At 43.2% G+C, this 27,659-nt stretch overlaps 1 protein-coding gene across 1 annotated transcript in view; it reads right to left on the bottom strand.

Moving 5' to 3' along the window:
* Nucleotides 1-27,659, bottom strand: part of znf536 (zinc finger protein 536) — a 179,819-nt gene that overhangs the window by 119,585 nt on the left and 32,575 nt on the right. Inside the window, exon 3 of the mRNA XM_061704916.1 lies at nucleotides 20,345-20,395. Coding sequence (XP_061560900.1) covers nucleotides 20,345-20,395 — 51 coding nt within the window. The remainder of the gene's footprint in view (nucleotides 1-20,344; nucleotides 20,396-27,659) is intronic.

A 27,659-nucleotide genomic window follows, 5' to 3' on the forward strand; every position in this document is an offset into this window, starting at 1 on the left:
TGGTCACGAACAAGTTTAAGAACTAACAAAACATTTTTAAAATTTCATCAAACAAGAACAATTTAACCAAAATGAGCTAGCTACATGTTTAAAAAAAATGGAAACATGAAATGAACAGGATTGAAAAAAATGTGGAAAATAAACATTTCGGAATACTTCAAAACATTGAATGAAAATGAAAAGAATTGTTTTTAAAAAAAAAATAAAAAATGACAAAAACTTGTCAAAATGAGGGAAAATCTGTCAAAAAAATTGTCAGCGAGTGAGGATCAATTTGAAAATTGTAAAACTAAATTGTTGACAATGAGCTACCAGACTAGCAAAGATGCACCACAGTATTACAATGTAAGATATGACCTGATAGTATAAGTATTTCGCTTTGATTGATCATCTGAAGTCACGCTCCTCAAAGTGTTCCTCCTCTTTCAGCGTATAAACACGAGCAAGCGTCCGTTTCTCTGGCGGCGCTGGAATATTTGTCAATAGCGCTCGCTCGTTGGGTGGCTTGGCCCGAGACCCTCCGCTGTTTACGCAAATGCCGCTTTATCGCATCCAGATGTTCCAACGCCGCTTTGCTGATGTATACAAACACCCCAAAAGACTTTCCGACATCTCCTTTACCCCTTGCCGTTAACTTGTTACGTTACCGCTGTACATGTTCACTTAGCTAGGAGCTCAGCTTTAACGGACCGCGGGCAAATTCCCTGCGTTTCAACACACTTTGCCAAGAAGGATTCTGAACGTGACGTTGCCGCTCAGCCACAGATCGCAGGTGATCTTTCCGGTGCGGCGCCACCAGGTGTTCAAACAGAGCGGGCAACAAAGTGTCTCGATGTCATAAGTGGATAACAGCAGCCCCCGCGACGCTAAAACTATTTCAAGCCCCCCCCCCCCCCTCCCCCCCACCTTCCCTTCCCCGCTGCCTTCCTTCCTCCTGCGCCGCCTCCATTCTTATGTTAACACAGTGAAAGCGGCGCTGGGGCCACCCAGCAGCAACTTAACTCAAATAATCCACACGCACACGAAGGCTGAAGCCCAAGTAGACACAGCGGAGGGTGAGCGGGGTCACCAGCGTGCCTTTAAAGCATATTACTTTCAGACGAGACTTTGAAGGATAATAAACGCGGCGCTTAACGGGGGCTCTTTTCTCTCGCCGTGAAGCGGGAGCGGCGGCGGAATCATCGGCAAAAACCAAACACGGGCGTCTTTGTTGACCGATTCCCCCCCCCCCCCCACACACACACAACTCTCTGCCGTGTTATTACAGTAATCGCCTGCTATATTGTGGTTCACCTACTGCGGTCACACCACATAGCAACATTTTTGGGGTGAACCATTTTTTTTTTTTTGGGGTGTTTACTGGTGGCAACAAAAGTGAGTACACCCCCCCCCACCCCCCAAAGAGAAAATGTCCAATAATGGTGACCACACAAAATATTGACACTTCAGGCACATTTTGGATTGTACCACGGCGTACCTTATCGAATCGTATCACATCTCGTGTTGTCTGTCACCGCATCGCACCGTATCATATTGTACAGTTCACTTCGACACCATATGATTTCTTGCGTTGTCCGTTCTATCACGCCAGCTCCGTCGTCTCTTACCTCACCGGATCTGACAAACCGTATCGTACCATCATGGCACAGAATTGCACCGGATCGTATCGTGTACTTTACCATACTGTGCCTCATCGCACGCATATCCCATCGTAACGCGTCTTGTCGCATCTCCCGCAAGCGTATCTGATCATACCTTTCCTTATCATATTGCATTACAATATGTCTATTAATCTGTAATGTCATTTCCCCGGCATGTTTATATGCTGGTCGGCTGCTTTGTTTGCTATCCAAACAGCACATGTTAGGTGTACGCCTTGTTTTTTTCAAACATCTTTAAATCCCTCGGAATGACTGACTGTGGCGGCGGCGAAGAAAACGGGGTCATATTTTATTCTGGTTTATTTTCACGGGCCTTGGTAATTAACGCAGCATGTCCTGTATCTGGCCCAGGGCCTGGAGTTAAACAAGTTTATTGTGAAATGTTTGCGTTCTCAGTGGCGGCGGCGAGGCCGAGGAGCCCACACACGGAATATTATTTCATACTCTAGGGCGGGAGGAAAAAAAAAAAAGCGGGGCTGGGGAGGACTTTGGAGCGCTTATTGTTTTTGATTACAATAAGAGTCTTTTTAAAATAGATCAGCGAGGATGTCTGAAGGTGTTTACACAAGCCCCTGATGTTCCAGATTAGCGTTTTTTTTTTTTTTTTTTTTTTTTGGGTGGGAGCCGGTTTGCAATACGGACGTTAGCCTTTTAAAGGCTAACGTGTGCAGCTGCTGCTCACACACCGTTGCGTTAACGGGGACATTTCGGGAAAAGAATTCTCAGTGGTCTTATCCAAAACATCATTTGAGGAAGGGGTGACACGCACACCGCTACTTGTTAGCACATTAGTGTCGACATAAGAAACGTCAGAACCAAACGCTTCGACCCGCAACACCAGTGTAAAAGTTTGTCGTTGCAGTATGATAAGATGTGAAAGATTGTACAGTACGGTAAAGCGAAACACATCAAGATGCGATTACAATAAGGTACAGTATGATAACATACTGTATGATACGGTACGGCAGGATTAGATAAAACAAGGTTAGTTCGTAAGGTTCAGCACGGCGTGGCAAGATAAGATACAGTACGGGACCGTGCCATCGTGTTCCACACGATCTGATATTTTGCATTACATCGTCGCCATCATAAAAGGCGGAAAAGATGAGAGAAGCTAAGGCGGGATGTGATACAGTACGATAAGGTGCGATAAGGTAAAGATAAAATGAGATCAAATGCAATAAAGTGTATTATGGTCAGATGAAATAAGGTATAACATGACACTGCGCAGAATGATCAACTAGAATATACTGTAGCACAATAAGACATACATGTTACATTCATTTATCTACAGTATATATGTATTTTACGGCACACGCACACACACACACACACACTCCGCACGCACGCCCTCAACAAGTAGCGGCCGAGTTGCATCGATCCACTTGACTCAAAGGCCCAAATCTCGACTGTACCATTTGAACCTTTTCAATATTTAATCACCACACACACAAACGCACACCCACTTTTACTACAGATGGCACTTATTCGTGCGTATGCGCACGCGCGCTTGTGTGTACGTGGACACGTAAATGGCGTGTGGCGGCCGTCTTGCACCCAGACTGCAGCCCGCTTCGACCTTGAGCGACCATATTCATTACATCATTAAGTTACCTCTTCATTAACTTTTCATTGTTTATGAAGAAGAAGAAGAAGAAGAGGAGGAGGAAGAGGTGGGAGAGGGGGCTCGTCATAGGCAAACTGTCCTCTTCTTTCTGGTGTGTTAGCGTGCTATCATATTTATCATCCTATTGTTTTCTCAATTGTTTTGCTTCATATGTCACATAGTTTTGCCCAGACCGTTGTTTATGGTCTTAACTACGAACAAAGAAGAAATGACGAAATCAACAACAACAGAGGCAGACGCACAGCTAAAATGGGCCAAGTCAAAGCAAAGCGACAGAGACGGAGGTTAAAACATTGCCACCAATGGTAACCGCATTGCTAAATTTAGATAGCAGAGGTTAAACAAAGCAAAAACGCTAACTGTGGCTCCTAAACTGCCTGGAGACGGGTAATAGAAGTTAAAATGTAGCTAACGTGCTAAAGGACGGACGGCAGATGCTAACAAAAGTTTCCACACTAACACATGACGGAGGCTCAAATACATTTAACGGGCCACCGGAGGCTACCACACTTCGAAGGGACATAGACCACAATAAAAAATATTGCTAACATGCTAATAGCTGCTACACTGCTAAGAGTCATGACATGACTAGCACAAGGTTAAGGTAGGACACACAGTGAGCATGGGCAAGATCCTTGCGAAGTGACACACAAAAAAAAAAAAGATGGTAAAACACTCGATGCTTAGACATAGCGAACACAGTCTTGGACACTGCTAACTGGTAGAAAACAGAGGCTAAAACAAAACCAATGTGATCGCAAATGCCTCCACACTGCTAATTGACAGATAACAGATTCGAAAACAGAGCTAACAAAGGATTCCACATTGCTAGCAAAACTACCGCTATGCTAAGGGCAGCGAACAGAAGCTAAAATCCGTTAGGGTTATCACATGGCTATGGCGAGACAGCAGAGGGTAACGGCTAACATGGACAACCAAAATGCTAAGAGACATATAACAGAGGCTACAACATAACTAAAATATGCTTCCACAATGCTAATAAACATGACAGCGGCTAAAACTTCTATCATGCTAACAGAGGCAAACTGCAAAGGGACCGATAGCAGAGGCAAAAAAGACAGCTAACAAAGGTTTCCAAATTCCTAACAGGATGAAAACAGGCTAACAGACAGCTAATGCGCTAATAAAGGGTGTTCAAAACAGAGATAGCACAGGCTAAAATGCAGCGAACGCACCAACAGAGGCTTAACCGCAATGCTTCCACATATAAAACAGAGGCTAACATGCTGCAAAAATGAAATAACAAACGGAGAGAAAGTTTGTACTTGATCGCATAATTTTTTTAAATGTTTTTTTCCCCAAGTTATTTTTATGACGTTTGCACAGCACTGAGGCTGAGCGGCGAAAGATCACGGCGCAATTAGTGAGCCCGTCGCGTTAAGGCGGGGGAACAGGGGAAAAAAAAAAAAAAAAAGTCTCAAGAGGCGTTAATAAAACAACTTTAAACATGCTGAGCAGGACATTTATGCAAATGTGGAAAAAAAGGAGGGGGGAAAATGCAATGTGTAATCAAATTGGGGCAAGGCAGATAAAGCATCTTTTTCCTCTGTGGGTGTTCTTTCTCTTATTTCGCAAGAGAGAGGGCCGCTAAGAACGCAGGAATTTGCATTTTTTTTTGTTTTTTTTCCTGCTTTGCTGCGTCTTGTTTCTGTGGAGACAAACACATGCTCGCACGCTCGTCGTAAGTGGACATAACAAACAACACCGTTTGTTACATTTCATTCACGTATTAGTTTTGTCGGTGAGTAAATTTGTATTGTTCTCCGACATTATTAGTGAATTGATCCTCGAGTTATGTTATTCACGGGCCTTCACGTGATATTGGGACTAAGGACTGTTGCGCTCACACTGCTCGGGGACAGATAACGGAGGGTAAAACACAGCTAACGTGCTAACCGTGGATACGACACTGCTTGTCCATACACAATGGAGGCTACCACGCAACTAACGTGCTAACCGTGGATACGACACTGCTTGTCCATACACAATGGAGGCTACCACACAGCTAACGTGCTAACCGTGGATACGACACTGCTTGTCCATACACAATGGAGGCCTACCACGCAGCTAACATGCTAAACGTTAAATTGAAACGGATTAACCCCCAATGAACCTCGGCTGTTCTAGGAGGCTTTTCACAGCCATGTAGACTTTTTTTTTTCCCCTTCTATCCACTGTACACACAAGAGCGGCGGCAACGCTGCTAGCGCGAGCGCTGCCAATGCGAAGAACAGTAGCTTGCACACACCACTTCTTTTGGAGCTGAGGCATCAAAATGGAATTTTGATGCATTCCAGTCCAAGAGCTCTTGTTTTGTGAGCATGTGAGGCTCACTTCCTGTTCCATTTTTTTTTGTTATTTTTGTACGTATATATTTTCCGAATTGAGTAACATTGTCAAGTGTGACGCACGCACGCACAGGCACAGCTGCACTGCGTCAACGCTGATGTGTCGTGATCGGGCGTGCTTGCGTGCGTGTGTGTGCGTGTGTGTGTGAGACATGTGCGCGCGGGGGAACGAGGGACCTACTCGCCCCGGGTATGGTGTGTCACATAAGCTCCATCACAAGACCGCTTTATTGAGCCTGGCATGGGTCAGACCCGCACTGTCGCCTTCAAATATGGCCGCCACCTGCTCGCCTTACACACACACACGCGCGCGCGCGCACACACACACACACACACACACACACACACGTGTCCATATGTGCGCACACACCCAGAATTCATCTGGTGTTTTGTGGTCAATTGCAACAAAAAGACAAAAATGTTCACTTCCCAGGAACCGCAGCCGAAGCGATTGGCTAATTTCTTACAGGCTTTTCTTACATGCATGCTGACTTTTTAGTTTGATCACTTTATTAATTTTGGAATATTTTTTTAAGAATAATAATAATAGTTTTTAGTTAGTTTTTAATTATACTGTAATTTGGATTTTATTTTACAGTCCCTGTTAATTAATGATTTCCTTTTATTTAAATGTTATCTTTTAGTAACACAAATCATGTTTTAGTTTTATTTTGTAATATATTTTCATTTTAATTGTATTTTTCATTTATTTAATTTTTATTTATATTTCTTATTTATAATATAAATATATACAGTTACTATTAATCATATATACACATACATATATATTTGAGCAAATTACTCAAATATTTATATTAAAGTAATATAATATTTTCTTATAAATCTCTTTTTTATTAACTTAAATTCTATTGTAATCCATATTTTCTTTTCTTCATTTATTTTTCTTAATTCAAATGTTATTTTAATTGATGTAATAATTTTTTGACAACCTCCAAACATTTCGTATATCCATCTAGAAGGTTTTTTTCCCCCACTTCTCAGGTGCTATTTACTCCCGCTCTTCCTTTGCAATTTGTTCAAGCTCTTGAACATCTGCAGAGTTCTTTTCCCCGATGGCAGATTTCAGCTCCTTCCAAAGACTTTCAATTGGACTCAGATCGGGACTCATTGCTGACCGCTTTAAAACAATCATTTTTTTTTCCTTTTCAACCATTCCTGTGTGCTTTTGGGTCTTTGTCTTGCCGGAGGACCCGTGATCTTCATCTCAAACCAAGTTTTCTTACATTGAGTTAGACATTTTGATATTTTTTTATTTTTTTTTTATTTCATGGTACCTGTGATACCGTCAAGGCCTCCAGTACCAGATGTAGGAAAGCAGCCCCAAGGCATTATGGATCCTGCACCATGCTTGACTGTTGGCAGGATGCTGTTTTCCTTCTTCAAAGGTTTATTTGCGCCATCAGTAAACCTACTGTTTGTGTGTGCATTGCTAAAAACCTCTATTTTTGTTTCATCTGTCCATAAAATATTGTTTATCATTTGCTCTTTTGTATCAAGCACAAGTTCCCTAAAGAAAAAATATTGTTTCACTTGATTAATTCTTTTCAAGAGATAGTCCACATTTAGTACTTATACTTCACGGGTGCCAATAATTGTAATATATATTATTATATATTATTAGGGCTGTCTCTATCAAATCTTTTAGAATCGGATCTCCTATTGATGATTGGTTGAATAATCAAATAATAATTGTCCCCTTCCGTGATTAATTTTTCTTTGTATTTTTTTTTTTTTTTTTTTATGACTAAGATACATTTTATTCTCATTTATGAGGGATGCATGGATCTATTTTTGTAGTCGACTAAGTTATTAATTTTATTTTATTAGTTATTAGATTTTTCTGCAGCCCTATATATATATATATATATATATATATAAATCATGTCATATCATATATATTTTATGTATAGTTTAACTGAATTGTAATTTGCGTTTTGCTTCATCGTATTTGCATTTATTTTTTTATTTTAAATCAAAGTGTTTTATTCATATTCAAATATTTTCATTTGTACTTTGAATTGTAATTTTAGATGAATTTGCTCTGAATTTCTATTTCATTTCATTTTCGTTTCAATTTTAATTGTCCTTTTTTGCACGGTCTTCTCCAGCAGCATTTAAAAAAAAACAAAAAACGAAGCAAAACGTGTGCGTCGATGCCACGCTGCCTTCACATTCCACATGTCTGCACCAAACACACACACACACACACACACACAGGCACACACACACACGTGCACACTCACACACTATTATTAACGCAGTGGAACATCGAAATGCTCATTCTCTCAACAAAAGGAAGTATTATTATTTTTTATTTTTTTTACTCCTACACTATCAACAGTTGTAACTTTTCTTTACTCTTTTTATGACAGGATTGTTCAAGAAATAAATTCATGAAATATTGACAAATTTGATGGCTGTCTGGACTTAGATGACTATTGCACTAACTGTTTTTATTTCCTCATCATCAAAAAAAATATTTTATTTTGGCCATAACACAAAAAATGGACTTAGCTCACTCAGCTCACAAAGTTGATGTGACTTAAAACAGTGCCTGTACAGTTTTTCAAGATCCACTGTATCATCATCATTGTTATTATCGTTCTTCTTATTATTATGATAGTAACGTTTTAATTAGCAATGCAATAAACATTTGGCACAATCCCTCAGGCAAAGCTTCCTTCCAGCTCCGCAAAATCTGCTTTTTCTCCCCCAAAACAATGCGAATGTCATGCTTTATATCCACCGTGTGACAGCATGTGTGCGCGGGCGTGTGCGCGGGCGTGTGCGCGCGCTCGCGCGTTCCCCGATGGAGATAAGTCTGAGTGGTTAGGAGGGAACAGATGTCAGCTGGTGTCGGCTGCCAGGAAGACTGAACAAAGCCAATCAACGTCGGCTTCCTGTCCAAACGCACGGCGGCGGAGGGAGACCTGAGTCCAAACGCAATTTAGCGCACACACCCAAAACACGCGCGCACATATGCACGCCCCGCCCGCCACCATCACGAGCCGTGCGGAATCGTAAGGGCCATAGGAAAGATTGCCAAGTGACAAAATGGCTTCCGAAACGTGATCGGCTAGGAGACATCGTCGTTTGACAAGCTGGCGAGAAGCCTTCGCTCGCAACAGATTTTTATTCCGTTGACTGTGCGACGCGAGTCCGCTTCAATTTGTTCATAAAGATCGTCACAGGTACAGTTGACGACTGTCGTTTGCAAAAACGAATGTTTTGCAGTCTTTGAATGTTAAGAAAATGTGTGGTTTGGTTTGTTGAAGATTCGAAATCGTCCGATTTTTGTGTGTGTGTGTGTGTGTGTGTGTTTTGAAAACTGACAAAAAATTTGTGGTAGTTCAATTGATGACTCAGCATCGGTTTTGTTTTTGGGGTTGGACGTGAGGAGGTTTTGGGTGCAAATCGAGTGGCGTGTTGGGCGGCCTCGCCATCCATCAGCGGGCGAGGACGTTTGAGTGCCGAGTAATGGCGCGTGACGCCTCGCTAAATAAGATCCATTTAGCCCGGCTGTTCGGGCCACGCCCCCTAACAACAACCACTGAAAATCGTGGAAATACAAATAGTGCGTGAAACAGGCACCATCATAAAACCTTTATTTACTGAGAATGCTTTAAGTCACATTTATACACATATATACTTTAATAAGTTTAATAAGTTTCGTCGTACATCCATCCACGCATCCATATCGCCATATTATAATAAGAATTAAAAAACATTAAAAACAGTCAGTCTTGACGTTAGTGACGGTAAGTCCTGTCCCAGATGCTAACGTCGCCACTTGTCATATTAGCGTGAAACCAAGTTCGCCACTGTTACTTGTGAGAGGTTAAAACAAAAACAAAAAAGCGACCTTTGGTGCACTTTGTCGAACAAGACAGCCATCGCGTGTGGAGCGGCGTCACGTATGCAAAGAAACGAATGAAGAAAGAAAGGAATCAAACAAAAGGGCGAATGAGGGGGGTAAGGGGGGGGGGCGAGCTAACAGAGAGACCTTTGATTTCTGCAAATAGACGACGACAACAACGGTGTCCTTGTGGGAGGTAATAAACTTTTTTCCACGCCATCACGCCGCACGGAAGATCTCCACACGCCACGGAGAGACCATTTTGTGTGTGTGTTACTTCCTGTTGGTTTGTTTACGCCACCATTGTCCCACCACTTTCACAGCAGCCTAGCTATCTAATGATGCGTTTAGCGCTAGCATTAAGCGGTGCAGAGAGGGGAGGGGCCGGGAGGGAGGCAGGTTGGGGAGGGGGGGGGACGGTGGTTAGTGAGAGGGTCCCATTGACAAGCGGTCACAATGGTGGAGAAAAAAAATAGTGTGCGTCATCCTCCGCAGAGCGGGTGATCGCGGTGGCGGGGGACACCCGCTCAAGAGAATAAAAGATAGAGGACAATGTTTGCACGCAATACATAAGTAACCATGAAAAACGGCAAAATGTCGACAAAGAGGTATGGAAGTACAGCGAACCTGTGCAATATCGCAGATTATTAAGCGACTTTTTTTTTTTCTTTTTTAAATATTTTACAGGCAAGTTCCAATTTAAATTTGGCCGACTTCAGTGTAGTACCACGTTGCTGCCACGTCCGTGGCAGCACTGAGCTTACTGGATCCAGATGAAGCGGAATTAACAGCAAGAGGCGGAGGTGAGCTTGCGATACGCGCCGTCTGTATGCGTTGCTGCTCCGTGTGTGTTAAATTAGCACCTGTGAGAAAGTTTAGAATTAAGCTATGATTCACGTGAGCCCATGTATGGTGTGTCGCATTGTATATTATGTTATTGTATATTAGCATTAAGCTAGCGAACATTCAATGATTGAACGTTTCGGTGATTTTGTAGCGTTAGCTTAATAGGATGAATGCCTCAGTCACTTTTGAACGTTTTCGGAGAGCAAGGCAGCAAATTGAACGCAAAAGAAGAATCCGGTTGTCTCAATTCGACCTTTGCGGATTACCGCGACCCGGACGACTGAGAATCTCGACAGACATAAAACCTTTAGCAAGTGTTTGGGTATTTCTTTAATTCTCAATAAATATCCATTACAATACTAAGAAACCATAGCGACAGCTTAAAAACTCCACTGTGACAAAAGGCATAAAAGGGATACAGATCCTTTATTCTGCTTCACCTAACAGCCGAAAAAAAAAATACAAATTGACGTAGGCAATAATGCTATTAGGCTACCAATATGCAATGTTTTGTTTCATGTGTCTTACAGCAAACTTCAACTGGAAGAGACAAATAAAACCGCTTGAAGCAAGCACGCTGTGCCTCTTATCTGGAGAAATGTGTCATCGCAATCATCTTTTCATTTCCTCAGATGGCACGGATAAACTGTTGTACTTATACTGTACATAGTATCTAGATATACATGTATAGTTCCGTACAGAGGAGGAAAAGAATCCTAATGATGCTTTTTAGCCGTCAGCGCGAACCGTCTCTCTCTCTCTCTCTCTCACTCGCTCTCTCTCTCTCTCTCGTTCACTACACCTCTCGGGCGGCTATTAGCGGCGCACTTGAACCGGCGACAACAAAAGAGCGGGAGAAAGATGACCGCCTTAATTGTGCGTCTTGAGTCACGCAAACGTTGAGCCTCACGGGCAGCTCGCTGTCGCCGCCGCCACGGTCGCCGGGGTCGCCCTCCATGGCTCACAAGGTCAATTTATGATGTCCCCCCGCGCCCCTCCAGCCTCCTTTTAGCACTCACATAATGAGGATATTTACATTTATATTGATATTAAAACATTACATGCATGATACAGTAACCAGGTGTATTTATGTATAGCTTGAACTCACTGGACATATCTTAAGTACGACTGGTACAGCATATTGAAGCATTTTTACTATTAATTTATATTTTATAATTTTTGAAAAAAAAGTTTAAATTGTTATGAATTTCAAAATGTATTTTTTTGTTTAATTTTCATCGCTTGAGCTATGTGAAGAAATACATTTTATTAATATAACGCATACCAATATGGTTACATTTCAATTCTCAGTGAAGATGTCACGTTGTTTTAAATCACATTTTCTCATTTATATTTTAAAAAAATCAATAGAGGCGTACTACATTCAAACAATAATTCATAATTTCATTCATTTCAAAATGTATTTTATTGTTTATTATTATTATTAATAAACCATTGCTAGTAACATTCTGTTTGTTAATTATCCAATATTTACATTTTGTGCAATCCAGTTAATAAAATTAATTTTTTCATTATTTTTTTGGATTTTCTTTTTTTCTTGATAATTATTTATGTAATTATTTTTTTCAATTTCACTTGGGGATTAGTGAGACAGACAAGGAAAAATAGTCACACCATATAAAATTCCCATTTCACTTGATATTTTTTTAACTTTCCTCACTTTAGTTGCCAACCAGTTTGACACAAACTCTCCCCGTGGCTATTTTTGTGAGCAAAATCCGTACCGAACCCCCACCCCCCCAAAAAAAAAAAAAAAAAAAAATGAACGAGAGGGTGCTTGAATGCAAGAAATCCCAGTGAATTGCTCCGTGCGTGTAAGTAAGGTTGATGCACAAAGAAAAGACGCGGAGCATTGATCAACTGGGGCCCTAAAGCTATTATCATGATCTAATTAGCTTTAACATACGTCTGTGTCACGGCCCGGTACAAGGCCGACTCGTCCCCGATTCCACGCTGTCACTGCCTCAGCGCTAAATATAGCACACATGCGAACGAACACACACACACACACACACACACACACACACACACACACACACACACACACACACACACACACACACGCGCACACACGCACAGCTTGAGTTGAAACTATTAGAATACCGACAGGAAGTGAGGACAAAAAAAGTAATTGGCGACCAAAAGGGTCTGAACAAAAGTATTGGGACACATACGAGATGTGAAAAGTCAATCAAATGCGGAATTTGGACAAAAAGTATCGGGCGCGTCCGGGAAGCGAAAAGCGAAGAAAAAAACGCATATCGTACGATAACACTGCAAACAATTCTGATTCATGAACACATCCAACCTGTCACTGATTCCTTTATTGATTAAGATCTGCATGTCTCAATACTTTTCTCTAAAGTAGACATTTGGGGGGAAAAAAAAAAAAAAAAAAAAAAAGGCCTTCCGTGTGCGTCATCCATTAGCGCTGATGCTATATTTAAAACACGTCATTGATTATTCTTATCTGGGCTTCCCGCTCGAGTGTCTATTATTTCCCAGCATGATTTGCGACGACGTGCTAGGCCAACACAGTGGGTGGCACGCGCGCACACACACATGCACACGCGTGGGCTCAGAACTTCACCTGCACCCTTTCCTTAGTTCCTACTACAGTTGTGAGGAAAAAAACGGGAAGTATGAAGTCTATTCGCAAGTGTTGAGGGCCGGTGAAGGACTAACCCACCCACCCCCTCCCCCCGGGCCCCCCATTACCGCTTAGCCCATGCCGCCCTGGTTTGATTGATATGTGAAATCCGTCTCCCTCGGCGGTCGCTGCGAGTACGTGTGAAAGGTGCTCATTGTGGAGTGGAGACCACTTTGTCAGGAAACAATCGTGGAAAGCCTTAAAAAAAAAAAAAAAAAAAGGATACAGCCTCTCATTGTGCCGGAACTTTCATTTTGCGTGTGAGGTCATTTTAATCCTGATGAATTTTCATAGCGGTTGCCGCTAAGAGTTCAATGGCCGCCCCCGAAAGGACACGCAAGAATGGGAACCCACCCACGGGCGCCGGCGACGGGGCCGCACTTAACAGCGGAGGCCGGGAGCGACGTTCCTTTGTCCGGCTTAAATGCGTCCCACAAAGGACGTCGCCCCCCCCGTTCGCCTTTTTTAAACTTGCCGCTGCCGTCCCCAAACATCATCAAAATCGCAATTCCAAACTGTGACTTTGACACGAATACATGTTTTTTTCCACTTTCTTTACATCTCAGACTACAAAACAAAAATGAGAATGAGAAATTATTACAATATCCTTTGAAGGAATTCAATTGTTGAATTCATTTTTTCTTTCAGATTAATTGATGAAAAATGGATTTTAGACATTTTATTCTCATGACTTGGGATGGGCAGTAGACTAAATGTACAATAGTTTAAAAAAAATAAACATTGCCTTGACTTAAATTCGTTTTGTTAGCTAAAATAAAAACAGAAAGTTGATAAGGGTTTTCTTACTCATTTGTTCGCACTTAGTTCAAATACAATTACAAGGTCTGTTGACACAAGAATATCGAGAAAAGTTACATTTTCAAATATATATATATATACATTTTTTTTTTTTAATGATTTGTACGCAACAACTTTGGAGCTAGCGGTTTAGTTAGCATAGCTGTTTATTTTCCCAAACAGCGCACGGCTCGTGGGCTGTTTTTCCCGACGATTCCGCATCGAAACTTGACAAAGTTTCCAGCTTGTCGGTCGGTTTCGAGGCAAACATGTTTTCGTGCGGCTCATTAGCATCGCGGCTAAATGTGAAGCGCGTCTCGTTTTGGACCGCGGCGGGGTGCTAGCGTTCATAATGCTTATTTATGTAGCATGTAGCTGAGAGCGGCAGGGGGTCCTGGCCGCCGTCCTCCACGACAGCTTCTTTTTCTTGCCTGATGATTTTTGTCCGCTCTCCGTGCTTACGATGAAAATAAACTTGTTTTTGATCATGCCCCCCAAAAATAGCGACGTAGGAGACGGAGTGTAGCACTTTTGGTTAGCCACCGTATCTGGTCGCCAGCCAAACAATCAATAAAAACAAACATTTTCAATAAGTTTTCTTCACGTACTTCCTGTCTTTCTATAAATGTCAGCATTTTTTTTTGGACTTTGTAATAATCCAAATGCGTATTTTATAGAATTTAATTTACTGATTAAGAGTAAATTAGTATCTAAAAATAATTTGAATTTAATGAATTTAATTTAAAAAATCATAAATAATAAAATGTATTTGTAATAGTACGAGAGAAGACTGGCAATTCTGTTTGTGTGGAAATTCTGGTACTTTTTAGATAAAATCCCCAAAATTATTTTCGCAACAAACGTTTTGGAAAAATCTCTTCTTTTATCGATTTATTTTAATATTATTATGACTTACGAATGAGCATCTGTCAAAATTCCTAGTTAATTACGAAGTACTTGTTTATTTTTTATTTTATTTATTATTATTATTTTTTTTAAATGATCTCAACTTAATTCAGTCTACTACAAATAGGAATGAGCCTCTGGCAAAAATTCTAATTAATGAACGACTGGTTATTTTTGATTTTTTTTAATCCAATGAAAACGAACTCCAGCGGTGGCTTGAGATGCGACATTGATTATTTCCATGACCATGCTCTCATCTCAAAAAACATTTCCCCATTAAAATAAATGGAAATGCGTGAGCGTGAACGGCTACCGTCTTTTGCAGATGTAACTCCGGAACTTCTCCGGCATAATGGATCTCTTGTCCACAGCTTAAAATTGTTTTAAACACCCTTGGGTGTTTTTGTTGTTGTTTGTTTTTTTAAATGCGCGCGTGTGTGTGTGTGTGTTTTGTTAGTTGCTAGCCTGCGTGGCTGTGGTGTTTTTCATTGTATGGAGTTGTTTGAAATACACTACATGGTAGCAATCATCATCTTCAAGCCCCCTTTTTTATTTTATTTTGAAGACTGTTTACCAATTATGCTCCCCAAACTGCCGCTTGTCGTCAAGTGAGTGCCGCCAAACTGCCGTCATTAAGTCGGGGCTCGCGAGTCAAAGCAAAAACTCGGCCGACTCGGCTCGTATCTCGAAAAAAACCTTTAAGGCGGGGCAGCACTGTATTTTAAACTAATTACTTAATATACTTACATTACTAACTTCATTAAAAATGGCATTTATTCATGCAAACATATGTTTTTTTTCTTATATTACAACTTTATATCCACGTTCGTTAGCCGCCGCATTGCGACGCTATTAAAGACGTTTTATATTTCTTATTAAAAGCGAAGCTCGTTCCCGCGCACGCGGTGTACACGGGGTATGTAGGTCACATGGCAGGGCGGTGCGACCGTCGGACGCGGGCTTAGCTCGCCGTTTGTCGACTATTAAACCAGTGTGCCGACTCAGCGCTCCTTTTTCACACAGCTGTGCCACTGAAAGGAGGAGAGAAGGGGGGGGGAAACAAAAAAAAAAAAAATATCACCTCTCTCTCTCACACACACACACACACACACACACACACACACACACTCCATTTCACATGTCTTTGTACATCAACCTGTTAGCATCAAACCTCCACGTTTCCCGTAAAAAGATCCGGAGGTAAACTCCCTGACCTGATGCGGTGGCCCGGGCCACCGGAGTCTTTAGTCCCCTTTTGCACTGCACACCGAAGACGAATTTCTACAATTGGAGAAATAAACACGATACATTTGCTACCGAAGCAGATAACGAGCTAGCAAGCATGGCTAACATCAGTTCATATATGTGTAAATACGTATCAACTGTTTATTTTCTCTCTCTATTTACTAATGCGCCTATGGAGCGCATTCAATGGAAATAAATTGTTGTCATTTACCCAAGCCTTTCAAAATAATCAATTTCAAAGCTGTAATTGCAATTCCGTGATATGGTGAAACTGCAATGTTTTTGCTCACGGTTAGCATACTTTGAGAATTTCATCCCAGGCCCGCACGAGACGCAATGAGCGTCCAATGAGAGACCCCCCCCCCGTGCAACCCCCTGCGAGGCCTCGGCAAGCGTGCCAGGAGGGCGCACCTGCTCGGATGGCGAGGGTGGCAAAGAACTGCCGGCTTAAAAAGAGAAAAAAGGACGGTAAGAGTTGGCGGGGGCAGGGGGGGGGGCACGCGCATGTACGTATCGAAGTGTTACCATACCGCCGCGCACACCCCCTTCACCAAATGCACCCAGATGGTGATTGATTTTTCAAGTGTTGACATCCCCTGCTTGAGAAACATCCCTTGTATGTGCACGCACACGTTTCTTTGTGTCGAACAAGTGAGGCACGCCAAAATCGTGCCTTCATCATCATCATCCACCTCCTCCTCTTCCGTGTGAATGCTAACAGCCGCCATTGATTGACGAAACAGTAAATACACAAACACCTGACTGACACTGATTAAACGGGAATTTGTTATTTTCAAGAAAATCACTTGATCTATTCGTAGTTAGTCATACAGTTGTAGTATTAATACGTGGTGGTACCGATACAGCAGGCGCGGCTCGTTTACGGCGCTAATGCTAGCTTAGTGTTGCTAGCACTTTGTGGACGCTGGACAGCATTCTCTGCTACAACGCACTTTTGGAAGCGCATCCCATTATGAATGTCTGGGAAGGGGCGTGGCTTTCGGTCGGAGACGTCGCTTTGTCGGGTTCCTTACGAGCTGCTGCTGGCCGGGGCCACCAGGGGGCGCCCGGGAGATGGCTGATATTCGTCCATATCAACGGGAAGACGCTCAAGAGTCAATTTGCTCCTAAATACATTATACACATTTGCAAATAATTGGCAAAAAAATGTGCAAGGGGGGGAAGGATTCTAACAACGCCGCAGCCAGGACAAAACGTTTTTTTTGTCTCAAAAACAAATCAAGAAAATAAATAGCGTTCTTGCGGCGACAAAACAGACAAGAGTTGCGTAAAACTCAATGAGCCGCAGCGGAAGCCCATGAATGAAAGTGTGACAAATGAAGATAAAAGACAAGATGGCCTTGTTCTTCTTCTCCATCCGTCTCCTCGAGGGCACGTTTAAGTGTTAAGGCATTTGGCCATTACGTGGCATTAACCTCATTACCAAACACTCCACGAGCCACCGGCACATCCAATTGATTTACAGCTGCCATTTTGTTGCGCCGCTCTCGATCAATGCTTAAACTCTCCCTTTACGGCTCGCGCTTTTTTTTTTTTTCTCTCCTTAACTGCGTTTTAATTTCAAGCCGGCCGTTGTCGCCGTGCCAAAGCGGGAAAAAGTCCGGAGGGTCCCGGAAGGGAACGCACGCTAACGGAGGCTAACCAATTCCGGGTTAGGGTTTCAAAGCCGCTGTTCGGATTTCAAGTGAGGGTCGCGCCTACAAAGTAAAAATAAAGCTTCAAAATATGGTTATGGCTTCAAGGTAGGGTTAGCATTTCATAACATGGGTAGGTTTTTAAAGTAGTGCTCCAAATCAGGATTATGGTTTCAGTCTGCGGTTAGGGTTTCAAGTAGGGTTTCCGTTCAGGGTTAGGGTTCCAAATTAGGTTGACAAGACTGAGTTAGTGACTGAAAGTAAGGTTTCAAGTCAGGGTCACACTTTGGGGAAAATATCGTGAAAGGCCAGCAGCAGAAAACTCCCGCTCTGATTGGCCGACATCTGACGGTCACAAAGCCTTCAACGAAACGGTAGCTTGCTTGGACAAATCAATAGGAACGCTTTCAGCACCCCCGCCCGTCTTCCAATCGATCCAATCGCCTGCGTGGAGCCACGTCTTCGTCATCATCATCATCATCATCCTCCTCTCGGGGTCAGGTGACACGCCGCCCCTCCCTTCCCCACCCCGCTTTCCTCCGCACTTTTCACACGTCAATAAAATATGAAGACTTTGTGATTCACGTCCTCCACGGCGACCTCGCACCAACACGACGAGACGCCCGCGAGCTCCAAACAGTCTGAACCAAAAAAAGAATCATTTGAAAAAACGTAATCGCTTCTACAGTAGGGTTTCAAGGCCCGGCAGCGCGTCAAAGTAGACTCTCTCGAAGTCAGGATTAGGGTTTGAAGAATGGTTTGAGGTCAGGCGAGGGTTTAAAGGTAGGTTTTCAAGAATGGGTTAGGATTAGGGTTTCAAAACTGGGCTTTGGTTTCAAACTGGGGGTTGGGCTTCCAAGTGAGGTTTCAAGTCACAGTTAGGGTTTCAAGCCAGGGTTAATGTTTCAAGGCTGAGTTTGGCTTTCAAACAAGGGTTAGGGGTTTAAATCATGGTTGGGGAGTCAAAGTAGGGTTTCAAGATTTGGTTTAAGTCAAGTGAGCGTTTCCAGTTAGGGATCAAGAATGGGTCAGGGTTTCAAGTCAGGGTTAGGTTTCAAGAGTGATTTAGTTGTCAAACAAGGTTTGTAACCCTCGTTTCAAACCCTAAATTCTAAACGAGGGTCACAAGCCAAGATTAGGGTTTCAATGTGGGCTTTTCAAGACAGCTTAGAGGTTTCAAAGTAGGGTTTCAAGTCAGGGTTAGGGTTTCAAAGGGAGGCCGTGGCTCCATAAAGAAACATGGTTCTAAAATAATAATGTGTGCGAAATTATGTTTTATTTGTATTTATTCTTTTTTTTTTTTTTTTTACGCAAACACGTATGTAAGCAAAGCACATTTATTTCTATAGCGCATTTCATACACATGGTAACTCAATGTGCTTGACCTGATTAAACGCCTTTCAAACCAAAAGAAATAAACAGCTTATAAACATGTAAAACAATATTTGCTTTGGACTTTCATTCATGTATTCAGGACTTAAACCGTTTAGTGATTTATAGACCAGTAGAAGACCATTACAATAGTCAAGTCTACTTGACATAAAAGCATGGATGAGCTTCTCCTGGTCTGCTTGACGCATGCAAGCCTTCACTCTGGATTTGTTCTTCAGATGGTAGAAGGCAATTTTAGTAACTGATTTGAATCAATCAGAACACCAAGGTTTCAGACTCAGTCTTTGGTTTTTCAAGAGAGTGACTCCAGGTATTTACGAACAATAGAGACGATATCAAGCGTCTAAAAATGCGAAGCAAAGGCGGCGGCGCTCTGCACATGAACGCGAGCTGCTCATCCGCAGGTTGGTGAGAATTTCCCGGAATGACGACGACATACACTTTTAGCTTTTTCTTTACCACGTCTGGAACCCCCCCCCCTCCCTCTCCCCCCCTCCATACACACACACACACACACACACACCTACGTTACATAAGCGTCTGGACGGCTTACAGGCAGACGGACGGACTGACGGACAAACCCTTGAAGCGGCGTCAGATAATGAGATTAACCGGGGAATTACGTGCCGATACGTTTACGTTATACAGCAGAATACTCGGCAACCTCCAAAGCCGAACGCCCCAAAAGCGGAACAAATCGCCGCCGAAGTCCGGCCCGAGACGCGACAAACGCCACGGCGACCACGCAGCAGGAAACGCAACACGGCCGAGAGTGTGACGAGTGCGCTACAACAGTTTTACATTCGATTTCCTTTATTTCCGTCGCAGTTTTACTTTATCTTTGCAGTAGTTGTACTTTCTTTTCAGCTGTATTTTATTTGGTAGTAGTTTTACTTTATTTTAGTTTGTCTTTATTTTAGCAGTAATTTTAGTATAGTTAAGTTGTAGATTTACTCGTAGTTGTACAATACCTTTTCAAAGTAGTTTTACATTATTTTAATGGGTTGGTCGTATTGCCTTATTTTGCATTGCATTTTAACATTACTTCAGTTTAATTAACTTTCACTTGCAAACAGTGCAAAAATAAAAAAAAATTTCAAGCATTTGCTTTTTCTTTGGCTTTGTGTGTGTGTGTGTGACGGAACCTAACACACACACCTGCTGCTTCATCTTCCTCACCTGAGCCGACCTCCTCACTTCCCAGAAGCCCCTGAGTCGCCTCTCAGAAAGAAGGGGGGGGGGTATGGATAAAGGGGGAGAGGGGGGGGGGGGGTGCTGGTCACATGACCCGACTTACCCTGGTTAAGCCGGGGTCGGCGTCAGCTCCTCCAGTACTCGCCGCGGAATCCTACGGCAGACAAACAAGCGGACAAGATGAGAAACTTTCACCGCCGACGGCTGCTCGCAACTCTTCGTCCTCCTCTTCCTCCTTTTCTCGTAAATGCGTCACATGATCAAACGGAGGCCAGACGTCAAACCGCACTCATAGGACACTTCATTAGGTACACCGGCTCATCGAGCTGCACGGAAACTTCCATTTCGATCCACACTGTCGCAAAGATTCATTTATTTGACTAACACAGGACTTCATTCGTCAGTTGTTATAAATGGGGTAAAAAAAATTAAATACATTTTTAAAAAAATAGCGTTAAAGGGTAAAAAGAGCATTAACAAAATGCATTATGTTAATTACAAAAAGACTAAAAACACATTTATTTAAAAATATTAAAATAGCCTAAAACTGGATTTCTTGTGGAAGTGTAAAATAAAAAAAAATAAAATAAAAAAAATAGATACAGTACATGAAAAAAAAATACACCCAAAAAATTGAAAGTGTGAAAAATGTGTACATGCAATGATTAAAAACAAGAATTTAAATTAAACAACTGGTTCATAAATATAATTGTAATTTTATTTAATTTCTACAGGGTGAGGGTAAAGCGCTAAAGAAACCGGATATGAGATGGTGTACCTAATAAAGTGTCCAGTGAATGTAAATCTACTTTTACTCCGTTCAGTCACATTTTGATATCGAGCACCAATAACAAAGTCATTATGAGAAAAAAAAAAAAACAGCGCCACCGCCACTTTTTTTTTTTGCTGCAGCATCCTGACGTGAATGTTTCATGCTGTACATCTCACAGCCATTAAACAACATTTTGACACTTTTTCTTTATTATTATTATAATTTTTTTTTTTTTTACGACTTCCAGCCTCGTTTAATCAGACTTTACTCCGCGCAGCTGCTGACTCGGAGAAGAACGGCCCGAAAAAAACAAATTCACGTCGGAATCTTCTGGAAGCTTTGCCGACAGCTACACCGCACACACTGCACGTGGAAAACAAAAAGCTAACGTTTTGTTGACAAAGTGTATGTTTACTTTGCAGAGACAAAAGGGTGCCATTTTTACAATGCGTTTGATTGTGTTGGGTGGACAAAAGTAATTGGACACCACCACAATCTTCAACTTACTTTTTGTGGACAAAATTACTCGGCTTCCACTACAGTCGGCTTGCTTTTGGTGGACAACAGCATTTGAGCGCCACTGCAATTTTTCCCTACAAAACACCCTATTATTGTTTTGTGCACAAAAGTACATTTTGACTCCACTGGGTCATTGTTTTGCTCACAAAGTGCCCTTTGATGCTGGATGAAACGAGGTCGAGTGAGGCGCGCTGGCCTGATGTGGTGACATCACTCATGGTGATCTGCGCACAGGTTGTGGATTTGGTCGACGTCTCTTCGATTCGCCCCTCCCCCTTTCCCGCCTCATTCTCTTCACACGCGCACAGACACGCTGAGATAAGTCAAAAGAAAATTGATGCCCATGTTTTGTCAGACCACCTGTTCATCCTGGATACAAGACTTGCGGCCCACGAAGGGTTAACAGTCTTTGTGGGAGGGAGCCAGGATTGTGTGTGCGCGTGTGTGTGCGCCCGTGGGCCGTCTGAAGCGTGCCCCAGGAGTGGCAGACTGGCACAGGCTGGAGGGGGAAGAGGAGGTGGCGGGGCACAACCTGCTGCTTGACCCCCCCCCCCTCCCCTTCCACACACACATACTTGTCTTCATGCATGTAGACGACACCTCAATAGCCCCAAACCTACACACACAAGGTCCCGTCCGTCATGTCTCATGGGGAACACATCTCGTGGGATTACGAGAGGAAAGATCACGATCAGAATGACAAAACTATGGATATTTCAATAAATCGTAAAAAAAAAAATAAAAAATAAAAAATAAAAAAAAAAATAGAGTTAAATCAACTAGATAGCAACAAATGGACTCAGATGCACGAAACAAGTCACCATACATCCAATTAAAAGTCATTTGGTCACAAAAAATGTGATCAATACTGGCTTTGGACTATCATGACGCTCAGACACTCTGGAAAATGCTTTTACTTTTGGTGCACGGGCACCAGCGCAGTCGTCCGCTTACTTTTTGAGGGCAAAGTCTTCGCCACAGTCTTTTCTGCTTGGACCGCGTCCACTGACTTCATGCTAACTTCCTAATCTGAAGCCCAGGGGTGTGCATTAGGCAGGGCACAACCCCGGCGGGTGGGGTGTTGTGGGCCAGGTGACCTTTGTGTGTCATTGTGCCGCCTCACACCTCGCCCGGCGCGAACGGGAAGGAGCTCAGCGCCTTACACCTGCCGCCGAGCGGACAGCTTGGCTTGAGGGCCGCTTGATTCGACTTGAGGGAGTTTCGCTGAAACGGGGTACGCTTGCTTTTGACGTGGCGGTAGGAAGCGTCCCACCCGGGGTTCGTTGTCAGTGAAGGCTCTGCTCTCGACGCAATTGCGATACTTTATGATATCAGTGAATATCTGAAGAAGGGCAAATATCAGAATTTGATTCCTGTGTGATAATACTGTTTTGTTGTACTGAAAAAACAACATTTCCTTCAAAATACATATCTGGCATATCGATATGATATCATGAGAGTAAGGTGTATCACAATATCGATACTTGGCCTCACTTTTGAGTTTTCTGTTCTTACAAGCTGAAAATTTGACAGTCAACATCTCGAGGTGCGTTTGTGTGTCGTGATGACAAAGAGTGTTTGACTTTGGGCCCGCTCAATGAGGTCAGCTAAATCAAGCGCACCTTGTTAAAATTGAGGCTGATCAACACCAGAGTGAGATCTCGAAACACGCCGAAAGGTAGAAAGCACAGGTTTTGACACCGGGCCCGCTAAATGTGGTTAGATAAATCAAGCGCACCTGGCTGGCTGAAAAGGGGGTGCGTCTGATTGAGTCTCGGTGGCAGGAAGTGTCTCACCCAGGGCTAGTTGTCAGTGAAGGATCTTCTGTCATGTCTTGTCGCCGCCGCGCTGCAGGCCAACGCGTCGCCGCCATTGTGACGGATGTTTGAGCGTCTCTCGTGCGGCGGGGCGGCGCACCGGTGACACCCGTCATATTTCAAACAGGAGGTCTGAGCGAGAAATGAAGATTGATGCGCAAAAGCCGACACCCATCCGATACATATATTATCATTTGGGCATCCGTGTGCGTGCGCACGGGTACGCGCGCCGGCTGACGTGGGCGCCGCGCACGTTATTAGAGCCATGTGATCTAATTGCATTTGATGTGCAAATAAACAGGGAACGAGTCCATCTCCTGGCGCGGCAGACAGACGTGATGGACGAGCGCATTAGCAGCGGGGACAACATTAGATTTGCTCAAAATTATTGATCTTTTGTTTGCCAGCCAAGTCGGCCATAAATAACGGGCGCACGGGAGATGTGACTCATTATCGCCGTGCCAAAAGCCCGACAGACCTCCGTCAAAACAACCCCCACGCACTCGCACCTCTACGCCCACCCTCGCTCCCTCTTCAGCTTCCTTTCGTCTCCATCACTTCAAACCAATTTAGTGTACACAGGACGCTGCTGAACCGTATTTACAAGCTGAAAGTTGGACGTAAAGGGACGCAAATGCGTCACGTGGGCAGTCCAACTACCGATAATATCGATATTGCTCGACATCCAGAAATCGAAATCTCCCGGCGCGCTTGAGTCCACTCGAGGCGGAAACAAGAGGCTTTCTACGTCAGGCCAACTCAACGAGGTTAGATAAATGAAGCGCGCACCTGGCACGGAATGGCGTGAAAAGCGGGTGCACGTGATTGAGTCTGGAGGAAGTTTCTCACTCAGGGATCGTTTTAGCATAAAAGGTAATATGCAATCGTGATATTGATATTGTCTCACTCTGAGTTTACACTTGACACTTTTTTTTATTTTTTTAACAATTTTTACAAGCTGACAATTTGACCTAAATTAATGCTATTATGTAATGTCGATAATATCGATAGTGATCTGTACCAGTGTAATGAGATGCCTTTCTGAAGAAGGGAGAATATCGATGTGATCCTTATGTATTGATATTGCATTGTATTATTTTTGTAACTCCAAAAAAAAAAGTTTTTTTTTTTTAAACCACTTTGAAATTTTGACACAAACGGACGCGCGCTAACATGTCATGCGGAAAGTCCCAAAAATATTGATATCGATACTGGTCGACAAAAGCGCATTGAGATCTTGAGTTGAAAATCTTCAGGTGCGCTTGGTTGGACTTGAGGCAGAAAAGAGCAACAGTGTTCCGTCAACAGCCCCCGCCCACCCACACTCACGCCCCGCCCCCTTGTACACACCCCCTTCCTCAGTTTCCTTTCATCGCCATCACTACAAACCAATTTAATCTGGTTTTAATCCTTTCCTCTCCTCCTCGCTGTCACTATCTTATTTATTTACAATTTTAATCCCGCGTTGATAACCCTCTTTTATTACACACATGCAAACATGTCCAGCTCATGTTTAGTGTTTTATTCCTCTTTACCTTTTTAGCATCTGCATGTGTGTGTGTGTGTGTGTGTGTGTGGAGGGGGGAATCCTTTTATCACACAAAGGGTAATTTATATCCATTACCAGGGTTTTCAATCCTTTTCAGCGCGCCTGTCACTGCCTTTGGCATGCGCGTGATTAATGTGATCTAATAATAGTGCGCCATTATATTTCCTTTAGTAAAACATGTGGCAACATCCTATTCGCTGCAGTCAAATTCATTGGGCCCTTAAAATACTTCATTCGCCTTTCACACACAAGATGGCTGCCGGGGCCCCTTCTACGCACACGCATACACACACGCTCACACACACATATGACGTAGCTTAGCTTGGCTAACGAAAGGTGTGCTCGGTTGGCGAGCTGTTGCACGGTGGTAGACATTTTAATTACTTCTACGTTACATTTTGCTTACAGCGGTGCCTTGAGATGCGAGTGACCCGACTTTTTTCGCTTTGACTCGGGAACGCAAACTTGAGTTAAGAGTGCTGTATGGCGGCAACGAACTCGACAATTTATCCAAAAAAGCTTCAAGCTGTTTACTGCCACACCCAGTTGACGTTTACGGTAAAATTAAAATATATGTGCTACTTTCTTTATTAAAAAAACACCCTACAAAAATTTTTTTTTTTTTTTTTTTTTTTGTGGGTGGGGGGGCCAGAACGGATTAAAGGCACTTTCATTCATTTCAATGAGGAAAGATGACTTGAGAGCAAACATACACTTGACATTGGCATATTGATACTGTATCATGTATCACAATATCAATAATTTGTCTCAAACTTAGTTTACAGCAGCCGCTTTTGAAAACTGTTTTCACATGCTGAAAATTTGCTTTGAATTATCGCTTTTCATGTAATATGGTCAAATATCGATATCGATACTGATCCGTGCTATTTTAGTTTCAGTCGAAATTCTGTCGGAATTTCTTTATTTTTCCTGTAAACCGATAATATCTCCCTCAAGCTCTAAAGCCACACAGGTGCGCTACCGATACTGTAGCTTGAGCTATCACGATACATTCGCTGCATTTTTTCCCAACTGAAAATCTTTGTACGATATCTTGATATCGGAACATAACGACAAAACGGGACAGCTGACGCAATAAAATGTTCTCAGGTCCTCATTTGCATATTTAAAGAGCAACGAACCCGGGGAATAATGGCGTCGAGCAGCTCAAAAAGAGCAACGTCGAAATCCTCTGGCACGTCTAATCGACTCCCAGCCGGCTGTATCGCGGCGTTCCCGTCGCATACCGCCGGCGGGATTCCGGAGACGGCGGCGGAAGCGACGTCTCACTCCCACGCCGGCGTCGCTTCTCTCGCTCGCTGGCGTGTCACTTTTTTAAACACACATATCAGAGAGGCGGTGGCATTGAAGCGGCGTTCCGTGTCAAAAGGTACAAAACGAAAAGATCACAGGCGAGCGGGATGAATCCTTAAAGGACGTCGCCTCCGATGGGCTGGCGGCGTTTTCAAAGCCTCCGCAGCTGCGCGCCGGCGTTCCTAATCTGGCGGCCTGTCAGTTACTCGTGTTCCACGGGAAAGGGGGTTGTGTGTTTTTTTTTTTTTTTTTTTTTTTTTTTTAAACACAACCAGTGAGTGAGTGGGGGAATCAAAGCGGGAATATTAAGCGGCGAGATAAGGGAGCGTGGAGGCTTTTGTGAGGAGGAGTGATTCATGTGCTCTCCACGCGCACTCTGACCTCCGCGCGTTAGCGGCGTACGCCCGCCATGATAGCGATGGCGCCCGCCGCTGCGCACCTGCCGCGCAGGCCGAATTATTACAGCAGGTCAAAGGTGGAGTGTTATCGCTGAGTGATTGACGGCAAGGATGTGAAATGATGGAAATTAAAGCTGAAGTTCATTTTTAATTTAGCATTTGAAGTCGTTTTGATGGAATTTTAATGATCTTTTTGCAAGATTGTCAAATTGCAATTAGTCCTGGAGGCCATAGGGGATGTTCTATTCATTTTTTAATCGTACTCCGACTTCAGAAATGAATTTGGAAGTTACATGGAATTTTGTGTGTGTCATTTAAGATCTGGAATTGTGGATATGGTCGCTGTCGGGCGGAATCTTTGCATCGCCTAAGTGACTCAACAGCCCCCCCTCCCCCCTACAGGACAAAAAGATTTTCATACGTCACCAAAGCAAACTACTGCAGTTGCGTCATCTTCCCAAAAATCGACGATATTCGGACTTGTAAAATTCCTGATTTATTTTATCATTATTATATTTTATTGATGGAGTTGAGTTAAATTTTATAACGTTTTAAGTCATTTTGATGAAATTTTTTTTGGGGAGGGGGGAATTCCGATCACTCCCTGAACGCCATTTGTGATGTTCTTTTAAAAATTTATTTTTTTGTGCCGTGTCCATTTTGGGAAGAAATGAGATGCTCGGCCAAGGATAAGACGGAAAAAGATTTTGTGCAAAAGGATTATCCTAATATTCCGAAGTATGGAAGTGAAAGGGTTAAAAACACACGAGATGTCCAAAAACAAGCCCTAATCCCAGAGAGCCGCCTGGAGTGCCCGTGTGTGTGTGTCCATGCGCGAATCCGACATGTGTACCATCCCGAGCGAGGCTCTTCCCTGGCAGGGACCAGATTGCGGGGGCCGGTCGGGGCCTGTCAGAACCGGTCGAGCCCCCATGAGGAGTCACAGCCTCCATTTAGCTTCCTGATCCCGTGCAAACGAGACCCCCCCCCCACTCCCCCCCCGCCCCCCTCGTGTTAGCGTGCTCGCGGCGTCTGGCAAATGTTCAATT

The sequence above is a fragment of the Phycodurus eques genome, chromosome 2 (assembly GCF_024500275.1).
Source record: "Phycodurus eques isolate BA_2022a chromosome 2, UOR_Pequ_1.1, whole genome shotgun sequence".
Taxonomy (NCBI): domain Eukaryota; kingdom Metazoa; phylum Chordata; class Actinopteri; order Syngnathiformes; family Syngnathidae; genus Phycodurus; species Phycodurus eques.